The 20056-nt window shown below is 43.3% G+C and overlaps 1 protein-coding gene and 1 non-coding gene across 3 annotated transcripts in view; one reads left to right on the top strand and one right to left on the bottom strand.

Moving 5' to 3' along the window:
* The window catches only part of LOC133385571 (glutamate carboxypeptidase 2-like), a 58728-nt gene extending 39660 nt beyond the window's left edge, over window positions 1-19068 (top strand). For both annotated transcript variants that reach the window (XM_061628869.1, XM_061628870.1), the window contains exons 11-19: window positions 1386-1468; window positions 5021-5084; window positions 8924-8991; window positions 10360-10451; window positions 11416-11506; window positions 12439-12703; window positions 15168-15249; window positions 15508-15600; window positions 16973-19068. In XM_061628869.1, coding sequence (XP_061484853.1) covers window positions 1386-1468; window positions 5021-5084; window positions 8924-8991; window positions 10360-10451; window positions 11416-11506; window positions 12439-12703; window positions 15168-15249; window positions 15508-15600; window positions 16973-17162 — 1028 coding nt within the window. In that variant the 3' untranslated portion in view covers window positions 17163-19068. The remainder of the gene's footprint in view (window positions 1-1385; window positions 1469-5020; window positions 5085-8923; window positions 8992-10359; window positions 10452-11415; window positions 11507-12438; window positions 12704-15167; window positions 15250-15507; window positions 15601-16972) is intronic.
* Window positions 3688-3759, bottom strand: TRNAR-UCU (transfer RNA arginine (anticodon UCU)). Its single transcript has one exon. It is a non-coding gene; the product is annotated as a tRNA-Arg (tRNA).
* Window positions 19069-20056: the final 988 nt, after the last annotated feature.

The raw sequence follows: 20056 nt of genomic DNA, 5'->3' as shown, positions 1-20056 counted from the left end.
CGCAGGACCCCTAAATGGGATCACTCATACAGCAAGGAGGGATGAGGGAGAAATGATTCTGTTTGCATTTAAAGCCAAAATTAACAAATTTGCCTACTTTCCAAAACAATATGAAAACCAAAAGAAAGCCATCCTTCGAAACCTGCACTTATTCGAATTTTGCAATGCAGTTCGCCAACCAATGTTTACAAAAACGCATGTGTTAGGGTGAAGTGTGCATAAAAATGAGTATGTGAGTGAATATAACATACACAAATGCATTGTAAGATGAGAAATTGCTTGCAAAGATGTGGATGTTAGTCAAAACTGCCTATAAAATGTGTTTATCAGGAGAAATTCTCACTCAAATGCTGAAGAAAATCCTGATTTTTTTTTTTAAAAAAAGCAAATTGCTGCAGAAATGTGCAGAACTGAATTTAAGATTGGAAAAATTAGAAACTGAGGGCTCATCTACATGGGTGCATTTCTTCATAGGAAATACACTTCTTTTACCTTCACTTTTCATTTGCATCGTCCGTAGTTCCTGCTCAATGTTAGCTGAGAATCGCTTTTTCCCATTCACACAAGCAGGCATTCCTCTGGGGAGGATTAGTCTCGCTTTTTCCTTGTGGCCCCACCCTCTAATTATACATTTCCACTCCCTCTGGTTTCTAGGTGACCAAGCATGCTCAGTCTGTTCTACCAGCTGCAACAGGTTCCTTTTTTAAAAAAACCCGGAAGTGTGAATATCTGCGTTTTTCCTGGTAGGATACAGCTGAAATACAAATCTTTGTTTGAGCAGTGTTATGCTTTTCTGCACAAGTTAGGGGAAAAAGAAAATAAAGGCACCGTTTGCAGCAACATAAAAAAGGCCAGCAGAATGGAGGAGAGCAGCCGGAAGTTGTTTGTCAGCCTACAGGAAAAAAATGAATGAAGGGAGGAGGAGGGAGTGGGCTTGGAGAGGGGAAGATTGACACACCCACCTCAAAGTATCAGAGCAAAGCCTCTGCAAGGACTAGAGAAAGGAAGTGAAGATGTTTTTTTCTTCCCTTTTTGTATTATCAGTGGATTGGGTTAGTATGGATTTACAGGGGGGAAACTACGTGATAGCTTCTGTTTGCCGGTAACATCATGTGAACCATGCAAATTTAAAAGAGATGTGAGTAGCACCAAACGCACAGTAAACCACTGTGTAGATGAGCCCTGAGAGAATTGACTGATCTTTTCATCCCAACAACAAAGTGAAGAATATACACTGAAACATTTTCTTACAGGTCCCACTTACTCCATTCTGAACCTGATCACACTCAAAAGAAGGCCTATCTCAATGTTATTTTCACTGCTAGATTCATTCTCTGATGAGCATGTGTACATCATAATGACACTCTAAGTTATCTCAACTATAGGATGGAGGCCTAGAAGAACGGTGATATTTGCCAGCTGGGATGCTGAGGAGTTTGGCTTAATAGGATCTACAGAGTGGGCTGAGGTAAATCAATAGTAGAGGCACTTCTAGACTGTCACTATTTATGGTTATGATTCAATCACATATTGGCATATTCAGATTGCGCAATCACAGTAGATTTGAAGGTCTTGAGCAACAAATCTGCTTCCCCAAAATATCTGGCTTTTTTTGTTTCTGAGTTTTATTAATTGTATGACATCAAATACAGAAGAATACACAATAAACAAATTTGCCAAGTTTGGCTAAGAAACTTATCTTCACATCAGAAAGCCTACCTCTTCTACTAACTCAATAGGTGGTTAGTGATCATACTCCTCCTCCCCCTTTGGTCATCAACTACATGCATCAATCTTTTTATACATGAAGAAAAAGAGTCATTAAAAGAAAATATGACTAACCTCATCTATACAGCCTTAAGTAAAAAGAATAATAACTTTATTGCTTATCCCATAAACATAGGAATGTGCTGGACAAATGTATCTTATGTTATCATTGAAATAGTCTACAAGAGGCCTCCACATAATGTTATAGTCTAATCGCTGTAAACCGCCCAGAGAGCTTCGGCTATGGGGCGGTATACAAGTGCAATCAATCAATCAATCAATCAATCAATCAATAATCTACTGTCTCTTTAGCAAACTTTATACTGAAAGTCAATTTCTCAGGTAACACATTATTCCAAAGTCTGGAAAGCCAATTTTCAAACGTCAGTTTATCTGCTAACTTCCAATTCCTTGCCGTTTCTATGCTCACAGCCAAAAACATAAAAGAAATAATGGATTTGCTTGCTAAATCTTCATTGGCCCCTTCCCAAATATTAAGAAGGGCAAGTTGCAGGCTTAACTGCACATCTTGCTTCATGGCAACTCCTGTTTCATGAAATATCATCTTCCAATATACAGAAGCATTTCTTTGAGATAGTGGAAGTGAGAGGAAAATGCACACTTGCTTTCATGCAACATCATCTAACCTACCCCGCAAACAAATCAGAATAAATGCTCATTAATTAACCAATGTCATCTAATTTCCTTGCAAGCAAAGCAGGATCAATGCTCAATAAACAGATCACCTGGAAGCACCCTAAATTAGTAATAATGCTTTGCATTGTTTCATGTATACTGCTTTCAAGGGTTCAAAGCATTTGCATGCATTATCAAGTTGTAGTCCTGGGAAATGGAAATGGACTGCCTTCAAGTCGATCTCGACTTATGGCTAACCTTTGAATAGGGTTTTCATGGTAAGTGGTATTCAGAGGGAGTTTACCATTGCCTCCCTCTGAGGCTGAGAGGCAGTCACTGGCCCAAGGTCACCCAGTGAGCTTCATGGCTGTGTGGGGATTCGAACCCTGGTCTCCCAGGTCGTAGTCCAACACTTTAACCACTAGACCACACCGGCTCTCAATGGAAAGTGAATAAGGGAATGTTATTATTATTTCTGTATTGCAGATGAGGTAAGCTGAACCCGAGAGGTAGTGGTTTGTCTAAGGCCCCCTAGTGAGTTAGTAACAGAGCTGGGATTTCTGATGTGAATTACAGTTTCTTAGCCAAACTTGGCAAGCTTCCCTTTTCCTCTCTCTGTCCTGGAGCAGAAAGTCTGAACCAGTTTCTCAGTCAAGGGTCTTAGGTGAGCCCTGGCGTTCTCTGGCCCATAAGCTTGAACTCTGTTATTACTAGACTTCTGTTTTTATCTCTGGTTTTTTTTTAATGGCAGAGTCGGTTGGGGGCAGTATGCTTCCAAATACCAGTTGCTGGGAACCACAGGAGGGGAGAGAGCTTTTGTGCTCAGGTCCTGCTTACGGGCTTCCCGGAGGCATCCGGTTGGCCACTGTGAGAACAGGATGCTGGACTAGATGGGCCACTGGCCTGATCCAGCAGGGCTCTTCTTATGTTCTTAGGATTTACTGTGATTATGTTTGCATATTTGCACACCACTTAGATTTGTTTAAATATTAAGGAAGTTAGACAAGCTTGTAAATAAATAAAATAAACAGTGCATGCTTTTCTCTTGAACTAAAATCGGAGGCACAGCTCACATTCACTTTGGGAATGCATAACAGGTGAAATGTAAAAAGAAACCTCAAAGCTATGTACCTCTTTTCATTTTATGTGCGTGTGACTGTAGCATAGGAATATAGGAAGTGCCTTATACTGAGTCAGGCCATTGGTCCATTTCACTCGTTATCATCCACACTGACTGGCAGTGGCTCTCTGGGGTTTCAGACAGGAGCCATTCCTTGCCCTACACAGAGATGCCAGGGATCAAACCTGGGTCATTCTGCATAGAAAGCAGATGCTCTGCCACTGAGCTACAGCCCCACTCTCCTCAGTGGCTGATTGCCCCATCATTCTCCTAAGCTCCTTCCTACAGTTGGGGGACGAAATGCTCCACAGTGGGCTGCCTAACACAGGAGGAACATGCATTGGTTTCACCCGGGTGCTCAACTGTGGGGCAACAAAAAGGCAGCAGCAGTGGTTCCAGTGGGGCAGGTGAATGGGCGAAGAAAAGGTTTCAAAGGTCCCCCAACACATGGAGGCCAGACTTGGACTGTACTGAACAGCCCCAGAGCCAACATATGTGTATCTCCCTCCCCCACTCCCCACAACACCTGCTGATGGAGAGGCATGAAACATTAGGAAGCCTTCTGCAATTGCAACTATGCCATCATCATCAAGTATGAGGACCAGGCTCAAGTGGCAAAGGAGAAGCAGGAATATGGCGAGCGGGAAATGGGGGTTGACCTTTTTGCCTCCCACTGCAATCCCAATGAAAGCTGCCTCCACCCCAAAAGACCACTATTAGCTTCACTGACACCAAAAGAAACTCCCTCCCAAGGCTAAGGGCGGCTCCAGGTAGAGAACCATTTTTGTTGCAGTTGTGGTGTAGAGGGAAGATGTCCCCTCCCCATCCTGTTCCTGCCCACAGTGGTTTTGATCCTGCTTGTTCTCTCTCTCTCACTCACACACACACACAATGGTAGCTATATACTTTTTTTTTTTAAGTGAATGTGAATTGCTTTCCTTCATGCTCACCTTTAGTTTGGCCCCAAATCTGGTTTGTTTGGGACATTGGGGTAGAAAGTGGCTTGGGATATTCATTCATGCATGCACATCACTTGAACTCTCAGCAGGGTCTCTTCCTCCTTTTAATTATATAGTACTTGATGGATCTCAGCCAGATGTTGTGAATGGGCTCTTATGGGCCTAGCAAAAAATTGAGAGCAGTGATAAAAGTCTCTGGGATGAGGGGAGACAAATAGTATATTTGAGTTTCTACCAGGTGATCTCGGAAAGTTCAGTCTATGAGGTTATATCTGTAACAGACCACACACATACACGTCATCGCTACTTGATGCTGAAGTCACCACATGACAAACCTGTATGCAGAGCTTGGAAAAGTTACTTTTTTGAACTACAACTCCCATCAGCCCCAGCCAGCATGGCGCTGGCTGGGGCTGATGGGAGTTGTAGTTCAAAAAAGTAACTTTTCCAAGCTCTGCCTGTATGTGTGACCTGGCCCACAGAGTCATCTTTTGGACATGAACATGAATAAGCTTTTTCTCCCTCTTTTCTGTTCCAGGAAAATGTCAAAATACTACAGGAGCGTGGGGTGGCCTATATCAATGCTGATTCTTCCATAGAAGGTAAAAATATGTGCGGGCTTTGATAGAGGAAGACAAAGGTATGATAGATGAGTCACCATAATGAATTTATTTGGGGCTAAACTTCATAAACATTCAGCCAATGTAATCTCACCACCACCACCTCTGGTTAGGGACCAGATTTTGGTTGCATTTGCTGGTTTTGGCAGAATTTAGGTAATAACATAATATTTATTTATTTATTAGATTTATATCCCGCCCTACCTCCCAGTACCTGGCCAGGAGTTGGTTTCCTCTACAACTCTTGACTCCTCTGAGGCACATAATCATGGCATAATGGAGATAGAATTTCCTTGTTATTTGTCCCCAGAGTCTCATATGACAGGGAACCCATGACCCTTCAGATGTTATTGGACTCCAGCTGCCATAAAGGTCTAGCTGGCATGGCCAGCAGTCTGGAACGATGGGAGTTGTATTCCAGCAACATCTGGAGAGCTACCACCACACAGAATCCCAACCCATGGCAGATGGGTCTCCAGAACCATGGAAGCAACCTATCAATTTTCATAATGAATGGACACTGACATACCTATCAGGGAAAATGTAAGAAATCTGTCTCTTACAGGGGGAGCTTATCTGGGGTAGTGGGGAGGATATTGGGGAGAAGAGGAGAGGTGGTTGCACCCGTGTAGCGCCCAGTGAAAATCCAAATGGCCCACGAGCCTAAATAGATTGGCAACTCTATTCCAGATGTTGTCTTGTTTCTGTTTGGTTTACTGCAAAGTGGCATTTTCTGTTCCCCCACCAACCGCTCCCCACACATATATCAAGCTGCTTTGTCCATGGCAAGAGTAAACATGATCTTGTGGGGGCTTCTGTGAATGGGAGAGAGGAGATTTTCTTACATTTCTCCTTCCACCTGCAGTTTGCCGCTGCCACCTCCCATGCTATTCCAAAGGGCCCGCCAACGCCCTGGAGCATATTTAGGAGGTACAGGGTGATGGAATTGCAACATCAGGATTCATTCAGTTTGTAACTTATGGGTTAATTCCATTAGTGTTAAAGTCTATTGACCAAGAGGAGGATGGGTGGAGGTGTTGCTTAGCAACCAGGCAGAGCAGCATGATCTTCACAGAGGTAGTATGCGCTCTGATTCACGTTGTACATTCTGAGGGAGTTTTTTGGTCGCATGTCTCCCTGCCCTGTGCAGGGCCTGAACTGAAAGACTAAACCTCCTTTTCCCTTTCTTCTTAAATGATGCAAACTGTTCTTGTTCAATTTGCTCTGTAAAGTGTTATCAGGACTTTTACCTCTGGATTCCATCTCCATTGTTTAAGTGGCTTTGCTAACACAGGGGACTGCTGATAGGAGGAGGAATCAGCAAAAATCGCCTGCCCACCCTTCTGATTGTAGAAGCCCTCCTCTGGATTTAAGAGCCTCCCATGAGCGGAGGTGGATATTGTCTCTCTGTCTCTAATGAGTAGGGATGGAAAGATTGTCCATTTTGGGTCTCTTGGTTTCTCTTTTTCCCAGTCTTAAATTCAGTTCTGCACTTTTCTGCAGCAATTTGCAATTAAAAAAAAAACCTCATGAAAATTCTTCAGCATTTTAGTGCCCCTTTCTCCCAGTAAACACATTTTGTACGCAGTTTCTCCTAACGTAATGTGTTTGTGTATGTTTAACTAATATATTCATTTTTAATGCACATTTCCCCCAATATATGCATTTATGTGAACTCTGGTTGGCTGGAGAACTGTATCGCAAAATTTGGATAAGTGCGAATTTCGAAGGAAGGCTGTGGTTTGGTTCTCATATTGTTTCGGAAAGTGCAAATTTGATAAATGTGGCTTGAAATGCAAACTGAATTGAATTTCTCCCCCATCCCTATGAGAGAGAGAGAGAGAGCAATGTAAAAGCAGCAACCCTGTTGAAAGTCTGTTTAAAATAACAGCAGAGTTACATATTCAAAGCCTGTTTGGAGAGGAGGTAGCAATTTCTTTTCTCTTTTTGTTTTAAAGTTCAGAAACAGTTTCAGTTCTCTGTATAGAACAGCAATAGGTAACTGTGTTTCATCATTGCTTATCCAATTTTGTTACTGCTATTACTGCTTTGTTAAGATTTTATTTCCTTGCTCTCTCTATTATTATGTCTAAAACTCATCATTAATTTGAATATATATATATTCTGTCTCCTCTCGTCTTTTACACTTCTTACATTCCTCTCTTCTTCACCTTGTTCTTTTTTATCTTGTCTGCATATACAATATACTTACCAGATTACCAGCTCTTAAGACAAAGAAGAAGAAATCTTTAACAACATAAATAACTCCTGTTTAACTGAGAGTTTAAATCAGCAGTTCTGGCAGTATTCTAAAAAGCCAGTCCCATTCAGATTCTTGTATAGGAAGATTGAAATTATTCAGATCCTTCTCTCTCTCTCTTTTTTTGTAAAAGGCCCACATTTGGATGGAGTCTAATTCTGAAAGTACCTTGTAGATTTTACTGGTTGACTTCTGGGTTACAGGGTTATAAAGAAGATTTTCAAATGCAGTCAAATTCCTAGGCCCACCATGTTTAGAAACTATTTGTTCTGTAACATGCCGTAGTTGGGAAAATTGATAGAAGGGGGGTCTAAACTTATTGATTCTAGTAAACAACTTACAGGAGATATGTACATTTTCAAACCAATTGACAAAGCTGAGCGTTGTTCCTCAATTCACAGTATTAATTGTGTTATGCAAGTCTATGCCCACAAATTGTCTAGTTAACAGGGAGGAAATACGAGATCATGGAGCGATCATGAAGCAATCTTATCTGGTAACTTATTCCAGATTTTAAAAGTAGCTTTGATGTTAACAACTCTGGAAGATGTAGGAGCTCTCAGGGTCTATATCATAACAACTCCCTGGTCTCCTACTGGGAGAAAGGGCAGGATATAAATCTAATTAATAAATAATAAAAACAACTCCCATATCTGTTTTCTATACAGCATTTGCTCTGCTAAAAAAGAATCATTAGGGCTGTCCCTATGTGTTGTTAATGATAACTTTATTGCATCATAGTATCGAGTTATGTTTGTTCCTCCTAGCCCTCCATCATTCATTTTTTGATATAAATTTCCTTGTACTGTGCTGGTAAGTTTATCATTCTATATGAATGTATATAACTTTTTCTGCCATCCTCTCAAGATAGCCAGGGGGAACGTAATTAGCAAAAAGATGATTTAGGGCAATATTAACATTGTTACTGCAGAAATCCAACCAACACAAGATAATATACCTTCCCATTTCTTTGTCCATTAAAGAAGTCATCTGTTTGCAATTATGTCCTTTTGATAGTTGGGTATACCCAGATACCTAAGTACCTCACTGGTAGGTTCTTCCACTGCATTTTGGTTTTGCTCTCAATCTTTCTTTGTTTCCTTGGGGAGATATTAATCTCAAAGCATTTTCAAGTTGCGTCAAAAAGAGACTAAAGTGGCAACTACTTAAAAATCAACTCATTTGAAATGTGGTGTTGGAGGAGAGCTTTGTGCATACCTTGGACTGTGAAAAAGACAAATAATTGGATGTTAGAACAAATTAAACCAGATCTATCACTAGAAGCTAAAATGATGACACTGAGGTTATGATATCTTGGACATATAATGAGAAGACATGATTCACTAGAAAAGACAAAAATGCTGGGAAAAACAGAAGGGAGTAGAAAAAGAGGAAGGCCAAACAAGAGATGGATTGATTCCATAAAGGAATCCACAGACCTGAACTTGTATCTGAACAGGGTGGTTTATCACAGATGCTATTGGAAGTTGCTGATTCATAGGGTCGCCATAAGTCATAAACAACTTGAAGGGATCTAACAACAAAACTTATTTTATTTCAGGCAACTACACCCTTCGAGTTGACTGTACTCCACTGATGTACAGCCTAGTATACAATCTGACTAAAGAGGTAAAAAGAAAAAGAAAAAAAAGAATGCACTCTGAGAAGAAACATGATTTATTAATTTGTTATACATCTATTCCTCCCTTTTTGCGGGAGAAGGGGCTTCCTTTTGGGGGAGCATCACTTAAGGCTCTTGTTTGTTAAGGATACTGAGAGTTGTTAGGAGACCCCGATTTCCTCACAGACCTACAGTTCCCAGATTTCTCTGGGAAGAGGGACTGACTGTTAAACCACTCAGGGAACTGTACTTCTGTGGGGAGAATATGAGTCTCCTAACAACTCTCAGCACCCTTCACAAACTTTACTTCCCAGGATTCTTTCGGGGAAAGCTGTGACTGTTTAAAGTGGAATAATAGTGGAATAAATATATGGTGTGGATGTTGCTGTAGTCCAGCAACATCTGGAAGGCCATGGGCTGCCTAACCCTGGACTAGATGGCTGATAAGGTTCCTCCCAACCCTTAACTTTCTATGATTCTGAGAATGCAAAGCATGTGTTTCTAACACTTTTATTTTCATAAAGGTGATTATCCAAAAAAATAGAAAATGAACACACAGAAAACTGTCTGTGTTTCTCAATCTGTGTCAAGTTTTATCTGAAAAATACAGTTTCTTTGGAAAACAATAATTAAAGCTTAGGCATGTAAATTATGTGGTACTGTGAAGCAGATATATTATGACATGGGTAATGACAGTGTATAGTAGCAGCAAGCTTAATCTTTGCCAGAATCAGCAAATCTAATTTAGCGCTGGGCTGCATTCTTTTGATACACATTGAACAGTAAGAAGGGCTATTCCCAACCAACAAACTGTGGTCTGTAGAAAGGAAGGAGCCTCCTGATGGTATGTTGTTCACACATTCCCATTTGGACCACTTGAACACCCAGGATTCAGCCTTCTGGGTGGGTGTCACTTGGGTAGAAGGAGAGCCTCCCCCAAACCCATCTGGCCACAGGGGGGCAATTAGCAGGAGGTACCCTATTCCTATCAGCATGGATGGCTCGTCAAGTGGTGATGGGAGACAGGGCATTCTCAGTGGCAGTGTCCCATTTATGGAATTTTCCCCTGGGCAAAATCAGGCTGCATCTAGCAGTGTTCTGGTGCAATCCGAAAGCCTTTTCATTTGCTTTGGGATGGCAAGAGTATTATCACTCTGCTGCTACTCTGTCTTTGAACTGGGGATAATAATGTCGGGTTTCTTTTCATAACTGTTTTATTATTGCATTTCTACTATTTGTTGTTAGCTGCCCTTGCACCTTTGGGAGGGAGGGCAAGATATAAAACAAATGCCTCCCATTTCTGTTTCCCATGGAATAGAAGAGGATTGATGATCGCTTTCATAGTCATGTAAGCAAAATGTATTATGTTTTAATAGATACCAAGCCCTGATGAAGGGTTTGAAGGCAGATCTCTTTATGAAAGTTGGTATGAGAAGAATCCATCAGCAGAACATAAAGGTGTGCCCAGGTAAATCCAAGGGTGATTTTTTTGTTTTATTTTTGTTATTGCTTTTGTTTTGGCAATGGGGGATCCATAACTGTGATTCCTTCCTGAGATGGGGTTTCTTCACAAGGACTAGATTGAACAGCAAACCAAGCAAGGTGGAATTGGGACAGCTGAGCCTCATTGATCTCTACAGTTAGAGTGTTGGACTAGGACCTGGGAGAAACAGGGTTCCAATCCTCACTCAGCCATGAAGCCCACTGGGTGATCTTGAGCCAGTCAGAGGCTCTCAGACTAACCTACCTCACAGGAATGTTGTGAGGATAAAATGGGGAGGGGGAGAGCCCAGCATGCCACCGTGAGCTTCTTGACCTCCCTTGGCTGGGGTGGCCATGTGGCCTGGTTTGCAGAGGACAGTCCTCTCTTTTAAAGGTCTGCCAGAGGTCAGTCCTCTGTTTGAAGATGTCCTCTGTTTGAGGACTGTCTAGCCCAGGTCTGGTTTAAAGTTAAGGATCTGTAAACAAGGACAGGAGGAACCTTGAAGTTTGCCATCAACAGTTAGCAGCAGCTGGTCTGCAGTCTGAGCAAGAACATGTCACCTGGTCTTTACCCCACTAAGGTGAGCTGTATTGATTTTATCTTTAAATTACAGTGGGTTTTTTTTTTATAAATTTGCAAGTGTGTGTGTGTGTGTGTGTGTGTGTGTGTGTGAGAGAGAGAGAGAGAGAGAGAGAGAGAGAGAGAGAGAGAGATGTAAATTCTCATTTTTGGCAAAGTATAGCTGGCCACTCTTAACCCCTTACTAAAATCTCTTGTGTGCTTCCTAATCTAAAAGGGTGGTCCTGTCTTGCATATGCAGAAATGAGCACAGTTGAGATGTATCTGATTTTTTTTAAATGTAGAGTCTTCTGCATCAAAGTCCATAATTGCTAGCATGGGGACATTTAAAACCCAATTTACCCTCTGTCCTATCTTTTCTTTTCAAAAGGATCAACAAGTTGGGCTCCGGCAATGATTTTGAAGTCTTTTTCCAGAGGTTGGGTATCGCATCGGGGAGAGCTCGCTACACTAAAAACTGGGTATGCTTTTTCTGTTACTTCAAACAGCATTACCCACTAAAATGGGCCACCTGGGGAATTTGGTTACATATCAGTTGAAAAGCTCACTGCAATTTATAGTTGACACAAAGTCAACTATAGGCCGTCGCTGCAATAAAAAGGGGCTTGGCTGTGCAGTTTTGTAAGATCAAGACTGAATCCAAAGATCATTTGAAATCAGTGGAGGCTGGTGCTTATGGGGATTGGAATGGTGGAAGTCAGGGAATCCCAGCAGTAGGCGGAGCAAGAGAAAATGAGTGACAGAGTCAGAGCCAATATTAGGCAAAGGCAAGTACTATGGTTTTGTCTCCATCCTCCTCCCTGCTGAGTTCTACAAAAGCAACATTGAGGCAAAGGAGGAGGAGGCTGATGGAGAGGGTCATGTGGATGCTGGGTGAAGGCAGTCTGAGTTTAGTGTGGCAGTGCCCCATTTGTCCTGAGTGACCAGTCTCCACTGTTTGAAATCCAAGTAGACAAGATGGCAGCCATCCCATGTATAGAATCAGCTCTACTGCTGAATCCTTAACACATGAAAGGTGGTATGGGGGGATTTAATGTGCACCAGAGGTGGGAAAGAGGGAGGAACTCAACCACCTCACCTGCATCCCCCTTACATCTTTTAAGGGCACATCTTTCTCTCTCTCTCTCTCTCCCCCCCCCCATGTTGCTGGAAACCATAGGAGGGGAGAGTGCTCTTGCGCTCAGATCTGGTTGGCCACTGTGAGAACAGGATGCTGGACTAGATGGGCCATTGGCCTGATCCAGCTGCCTCTTCTTACATTCTTTGGCACCACATTGGTGATGCCTATGCTAAAGAATACTGAATGTTTATCGAATCCAATACATGGGTGTTTGCTGTGTGTAAAAAATGATGAGATGTAACAATGCAATCTGTATGTGTTCTTTCTTTTCAGAAGGTAGACAAATACAGTAGCTACCCACTTTATCACAGTGTCTACGAGACCTATGAGATTGTGGAGCGCTTTTATGACCCCACTTTTAAGAACCACCTGGTCGTGGCCCGGGTGCGTGGAGGAATGGTGTTTGAGCTGGCAGACGCTGTCATCCTTCCTTTTGACTGCCAAGATTACGCCAAGGCACTCATCAGCTACGCTAACGTCATTTACAACATGACCCTGAAACACCAAGCAGCATTGATGACGTACAATGTGTCTTTACGTATGTGTAGTACCAAACGTGCTAAGAATCATAGAATTGCAGAGCTGGAGCAAACTTGGAGGTCATCTATTCCAGGGGTAGCTAACATGATGTCCACTAGATGTTCTGGACTACATCTCCCATCAGCTCCAGCCGGCAAGCCCAATGGTCAAGAATGATGGGAGCTGGAGTCCAACAGCATCTGGATGACACCACACTGGCCACCATGTTATGTGTTATTATTAAATTTATACCCTGCCCTTCCTCCCATAGGAGCCCAGAGCAGCAAGCACATAAGTGATAGAACAATGAAAACATCTAAGAACAATTCAAGTACAAATGCAGACTGTTGGCTGTGTGTGATCCAACCCCTCCAGTTGTCAGATCTTCTTTGGTTTTACTAGAAGCCCAAGATTTACCAGAGACAGGGGCAAAAGACATTCAGTTAGAATTAAAGAGCAGGATCCCTCTGAGCACATTCTGAGTCTAGATATTTGTTTTCATTACCAAAATTGAACTGAACTCAAAGCCTGCACACAAAGTCCTCTCCTGCAGGTCCGGCTCCAGCAGTGGGCCAGGTGAGGCATCGGCTGAGAGCCCAGGAGCTCAGACGGGCCTCTCATTGGCCCCAGCCCAACCCAACCCTGCTGGCAGATCCAGCTTATGGGAGTTGTTACAATATCAGATATGACCTAATGATTTGCCTGTGCAAAAATGTTATATGTTTTCATCTCCAAGAAAGGAAGAGTGAAATGAGATTACCGTAGAGAGACCCAAGGGTTAATTTTAGATGTGTGGAAGTGGTGTATCCATTCATTGAGGAAATATGGTGTTTTTTTTACAATAGGGGTTGTTGCCATGTTGGTCAAGATTTGTTTTGCTTTAAAGGGATGGGGCCAAGAGAGAGGAAGTTTGAGGAGAAAAGCAAGAGGACAAGAGGCCTGTGCCTAAGGGGCTCCCAGAAAGCTGGAGCCAGCCCCATTCCCCTGGTTAGCTTTCTTTATTTCAGAAGGTGGAAAAAGTAGCTGTGTTGTTGCTATTCTTAACCAATTGGGAACCTTGCAGATTCCAGAGAACTGCCAACAGATCCCAGTCTCCCACCCTTGCCTTACTCAGTGCAGGAATCTTTCAGCACAGAATCATATAATTTTAGAGTCAGAAGGGACCTTGGAAAGTGTTATGTCTCAAATCACAAGGTGGGACTCCCAAAGTTCCCCGGTGACTCTGTTAATCTAGCTGCTACCCATGTCCCAAATGGTGTTAGATCGATCCCACCCCCACCCTCCCATCAGTCACTTTGTGGGCTCTTTGCTTCCTTAATGCTGGTTGTGTCTTATTTACAAGCCTCAGTTTCCCTGCTCAGCAACTAGGGTTGTCATTGTTTATGGGAGAAACCATAGCTCATTCTTCTTCAACCTTGGGTCCACAGATGTTGTTGGACTACAACTCCATCAACCCCAGCCAGCTTAGTCAATGGCCAAAAGTGATGGGAGTTGGAGTCCAACAACATCTGGGGAACCTAGGTTGAAGAACGCTGCCATCGCTTCCTGGCAGATCCCCTATTTTTCATGGAGAAGGTCGTGGCTTTCAGTTCTGGCAACTCCAGTTAAAGGACTTCAGGGTGGCAGGGCGGGAAATGACATCTCCTTGAGATCCTGGAGAGCCACTGGCCATCATAGTAGACAGAGTGGATCTAGGTGGGCCAGTGGCCTGACTCATTAGCTTCACATGTTCATGAAAAAAGGTGGGCCAAGGCCCAAGCCCTTTCCCCTCCCATAAGACGCTTGCAGGTAGGGATGGACATACTGTAGCTGTCGATTTCAGTTTTATTTTTTTCAGATCTTAATTTCAGTTTGCCACCTTTCTGCATCACTTTCCCTTTTTTCCAAAAGTCCTCATGAAAAATTTTCAGAAAATATTAGTGCACGTCTCTCACAATACACACATTTTTATAGTCAGTTTTGCCTAATTTATACACATTTGCATATTTGCAAGCAATTTCAATATAATTCATTTTTATATGCTATTTTCTTTAACATATGCATTTTATGCACAGTTTTATACACATTTTTTTGCCAAATTTGGTGAAGTGTGGATTTGGAAGGATAGTTGCATTTTGGTTCACTCCCCCCCCACGAGAACTGCTAATTAGGTAGGTTTGCATTAAAATATGAACTGAAGCAAATTTCTCCCCCATCCCTCATTGTAAGCAAATCCCATAGCTACTGCAACTCCCTCTCCGATCCTCTTTTTTCTTATGGATTGGCAATTGGGTCTGGATTTGGTCCAGAGGTCACTGCAGTTGCTGATCCCTTTCCTCTTTTCATGAGAATTCTTTGAAACTTCCTTTGAACAAATTAAAAAGCATACCAGTGGCACAAGGGTTTAACAGAACTGTCCACGCTCTATCCCTGTGGATGCAGCAAGAAATTGTAACAAGATTCATGAATTCAGTGGCAAACATTTTCCCTCTTTGATGTTCCAGATTCTCTTCTTGATGCGGTGAAGACATTTTCAGAAGCTGCCAGTGACTTTCACAAGAGATTGCAACTACTGGACACCAATAAGTAAGTCACTGAGATTGTTGGACATCTAGGCCATTCCACCCAGGGGCATAGTCCTCCTTCAGGCTGAGGTCCACTGATGAAGAGAAGCCTGAGAGGGTCTAGCTATAGTGTAGCCCAGCCCTGAGTGGCTGAGGAGCTAACATAAAAAGACCGGTGTGCTCTGAGAGTGTCTGTTTTCATATGAGCCACCAAAGGGTGGTGCACATGGGCTCTGTTGGGGAAGCATTAACATTTTGGTCCCTGTGCTCTAATTTTCAGCCCAGTTGCAGTGAGGTCATGGAATGATCAACTGATGTTTCTGGAAAGAGCGTTTATTGATCCTCTTGGACTACCTGGCAGGCCGTTCTATAGGTGAGGAAGAAAATATGTATCAACCCTTTTTTATTTATTCCCCTACCTTCCTTAAAAGTTAGGCCCTCTGCCCCCTGCAGCTCTCTTTTTTTAAAAAGAAAAAAAAAGTTAGATTCAATTTGTCACAGGCATGTATACAGAGAAGTGTATCTCGGTGATTTTAAAGTTTGTAACAAGTGATGGGTGGCCTTGTCCACTGGCGCATGTTGAACTGGGATGCAAATAAGCCAAGTCCCCCCCACACACACAAAACAGGAAATGCCTCAGCTCATTTCCCAGCCAAACCAAATCTGTCCTGATCTCCTCCCCAAGAAGCCCCTCCTGACCATCCCAAATCCCCTCCCCTTTCCACCCTGAAACCTCACTTGCTGGGGCCAGTGGTGGAGGCAGGCATGTGGTCCTCCAACCCCACTGAGAAGGAAAGACAGGTGGTCTTCCTGCCTCCCCTCTTTGCCTGGTGGCAGAGTCTGACCTGTGCTCCTACTGTAAGTGTGAGGTACACAGAGCAGGGATGGAGAACCTCAAGCCCAGGGGCTGAATGTGGTTCTCCAGGCCCCTCTTTCTGGCCCTTGGTACCCTACCTAGGCCACACCCCCTCCTAACCCACACCCTTTCTCCCAAGGCCACACCCCTCACTGGCCCTTACTTTGCAGCTTAAGTGTATCTGCCAGGTTGTTCCTGAACTCTGATCATGCCTCTTGCTTTTCTGGGTGAAGGAAAGAGAGGGGTATGTGAGTGTGACTAGCCCACTGTAGTAGCATTGCCAGGTTCATGGCCTGAGACTGATCCTGTATCTTTAGGAGAAGAGAAAGTCAGCCAAGTGCAGGTGGTCTTGCAACATTGTAAGGGGAAAAACCACAAGGTGGAATTCCCCCTGCACAACTTTTACAGATACAGAAGACCTCTTGGAGGCCAGACCTGGCAATCAAGAGGCCTTCTGTATCTTTAAAAGTTATGCAGGGGGGGGAGGGAGAATTCCACCTTGTGGTTTTTCTCATTACAGGGTTGCAAGAACACCTGCACTTGGCTGACTTTTTCTTCTCCTATACAGGATCAGTCTCAGGCCATGAACCTGGCAACCCTACACTGTAGAAAGGTAAAATCTACATTCCTTGCTTGCTCTGGCCACTTTTGCCCACCCGTGGCATGTGGCCCCCAAAAGCTTGCCCAAAAGAGAATGTGGCCCTCAGGCTGAAAAAAGTTCCCTACGTCTGCCGTAGAGAAACAAAAGATACTGAAAGACAGGGCTTGTTTCCCTTGGAAAGTTCTGTAAGGTTGTTTAAGGGTGCTCACCAAGTGCAACATCTCCACATGTTATCATGGACTCTGCTGTATTATTCCGCTGATGGGCAGTTGTTGCCTTCTTTTCCAGGCACATCCTGTTTGCTCCAAACCGGCACAACAAGTACGCTGGAGTGTCCTTTCCTGGTGTCTACGATGCCCTGTTTGACATTGCCAGTGCAGCAGACCAACAGAAGGCCTGGGAGGAGGTCAAGAGGCAAATCTCCATTGCGGCCTTCACAGTAACAGCTGCAGCTGGGACTCTGGAAGAAACGCTGTGAAATGCCAGAGGTTCCAAGAAGCTGGCTTCATTTTGACAAAGTCCTACTTACTTTGGAAATTGGAGACCCTAGACTTCCTTTGTGCAGGCTTGTTCTCATGTTACCCTGAACAGTTACTGTCTGCCTTTACAAATGTACGTGTGTGAAAGATTGTACACTTCTTGGTTTGTGCAGCTCAGCGGCTGTGTACATAGACTGCATAGCCATTGAACATCCCATGTGAATAACTGTATGAGTGTACAGCTCAACTATTTGGTTACACAGATTATACACTCATTGAATGTAAGGTGTGAACACCACTTATGCTTTTAAGGAAATTAGGATCCAACAACACTCTTGCTAATTGTCCAGTTAGATCACATCCTTGGGGAACTGGAAGATGGGGAATTCTTCTATATCAAGATCTACTTGTTTCCTTAGTCCATCAAGAAATCATGTTTGATAGTTCTCAAAATCCAGGATGATCTCAAGACAGGGAAAACAATGAAACAGCCATCTCTAGAGATGGGCTTGTAAGCACACTAGTTGTCAGATCAACGCTTTTCCATTAGCCACACCTGGAGGGTGAACAGGTTGATCTGCCAATCAGTTGCGGAATCTCTTTGAAGCTGAGGGTAGAAACGCACTCACTGTTCTGCTGGTTCCAGTACGTCTCCACCTCTCTCTTCTGAAAATGAGGGCACACAATGCTAGTCAAACGGCGGCCCTTTTTACTGTAAAACCTGGTGGGAGCAGCTTGAGTGCGTTTTTGTTTATAAAAAAAATCAGCTTCAAATAGATTTTGCAGCTGATCGGTGGATCAACCCGTTCCCCCTCCAAGTATGGCTAATGGAAATGCTTTGATCTGGCAACTACTGTGTTTACAGTCTATATTTTTTTAAAATGGTTTTACAGTAAAAAACGGCGGGGCTCAACTAGCGGTGTGTGCCCTCGTTTTCAGAAGAAAAAGGTGGTGATGTTCTGGAACCAGCAGAACAGTGTGTGTGTTTCTACCCTGGGTTGTGATGGTATAGCAGAGGTGACCCCCCCATTAGGCAAATTAAGCAGCTGCCTAAGGCCTTGCGTTTGAAGGGGCCCCATGTGATTGGTGCTTAATGGGGGCAGGGCTTTTCCCATAGCCTTTCATGCTGCCTCAGCAGTTTTTTTAAAAAAGGTACAATCACCAGCCTTACCAGTGTTGAAGAAATTGGAATTTTCTTTTGGTGTCGAGTTTCCAAAGTCGAAAACCTGTGCACAGTAATCCATTATTAAATCCCCATTGAATTCACTGGGGGTTGCATGAGTTAGTTTGTATAGGATTTAAATCTAGGTGGGTTTGTTTGTTTTTTAAAGTTCTTTAATTTAACATTTTTATTACCGATATGAACACTCCAAAGTTTGGGGTGCATCTTTAAAGACTTCTGCATAACAAGAAAAATGAAGAAAAAGTTATATGGAAGAGAGGATGAGATAGCCATACAACTTGCAGATCTGTACTCTGTTTTGAAGTTGAAAGGTCCCAACAGAGCCAGCAGCAGCAGTTGACATAGTCGGGCAGCTGCTGAGGCCCAGTAGGGCCCACTGGTGGTGGGCACATGTAAGCTGTCATTTTAAATTTCCCACAGTGTCCCAGAGCAAGGTTATGTTGGGTACTCAGAGTTCTGTGGGAAACTTAAATGCAGGCCTCCTGGTGCTGACTGGAGTGCTGTCCCCATGTATGCTGATGGTGGGAAGCAATGGGTACAGGAGGGGCCCCACAGAGGGTTCTAGTCCTGGGACCCTTTGTTGGCTTTGAAAAGCAAATGCTCCCGAGCCCAAGACCTTCTGGAACATACACAGAAAGCTCCCAGATGGGCTCACTGTACTCATTCGCCCTATCAAACCAACCTCCTTTGTTTTTGTGACTTTAGAAATAAAAGATGAAATCCCCTTGACAAGGTCACAGACTCTATTAGTGCACATTATTATTCCAGGCAGCTGCTTTATAGAGCAAAAGCTTTAACCCTAAAGCCAACTTATTACAGGATGAGGGAAAGAAGACTGCGGACTAATTTGAAAATCCATTGGTCAGCATGGCCGATGGTCGGGAATGATGGGAGTTGTGGTCCAGAGACATCTGGCGGTCCAAAGGCTCCCCATCCTTGGGACTGAGGATGCTGTCAAATTTATTTATTCATTTATTTAGTATATTTGTATTCATCACCAGGTGACCTCAATGCAGCTTCCATTTCAAGAGCAAAATAATATAAACAATTCAGAACAAAATAATAAATAAAAAATGACAACAGTATCAATAACACCACAAAATATCATAAAACAGGCTAAAATCTCAAATCAACCTAGTCTGCAAAATTGAGAGAAAACAGAGAGAGAGAGAAAACAAAAACAATTATACAGTAGAGTCCCATCATTGTATAAACTGAAATATGGCCACCCTCTTCAATGAAATAAGGATTTGTTGTCCTTTCATAACTATCAAAATTAGTAGCCTGAGGCAGCAGCTGTGCTCTGTGTAATGCTCCTGTCACACCTTTCACACACTGCAGGTGTTGAACACAGGAAGCTGCCTTATGCTGAGTCAGACTGTTGGTCCATCTAGCTTAGTGTTGTCAACACTGACTGGCAGCTGCTTCCCAGGGTTTCAGGCAAGGAATCTCTCCCAGCCCTACCTGGCAATGCCAGGGATTGAATCTGGGACCTTCTGCATGCAAAACAGATGCTCTGCCACTCAACGATTCTGAACCATGAATAAGCTCTTGGACAGTTATGGGGTTTTTTTCTCCCCCTAAGGGGAGGTTCAGTCAAACCCAATGATGTGTTGAAAGAACAGACGAGGGTTGCACCAGCCTCATCCCTTATGTGCATGCTTGCCACATCTTGCGCCAACCACAGATGCGTGGCTGCATGATGGGGGC

This window comes from Rhineura floridana, chromosome 5 (genome assembly GCF_030035675.1).
Source record: "Rhineura floridana isolate rRhiFlo1 chromosome 5, rRhiFlo1.hap2, whole genome shotgun sequence".
Classification (NCBI taxonomy): Eukaryota; Metazoa; Chordata; class Lepidosauria; order Squamata; family Rhineuridae; genus Rhineura; species Rhineura floridana.
This window is presented reverse-complemented; position numbering and strand designations above follow the sequence as displayed.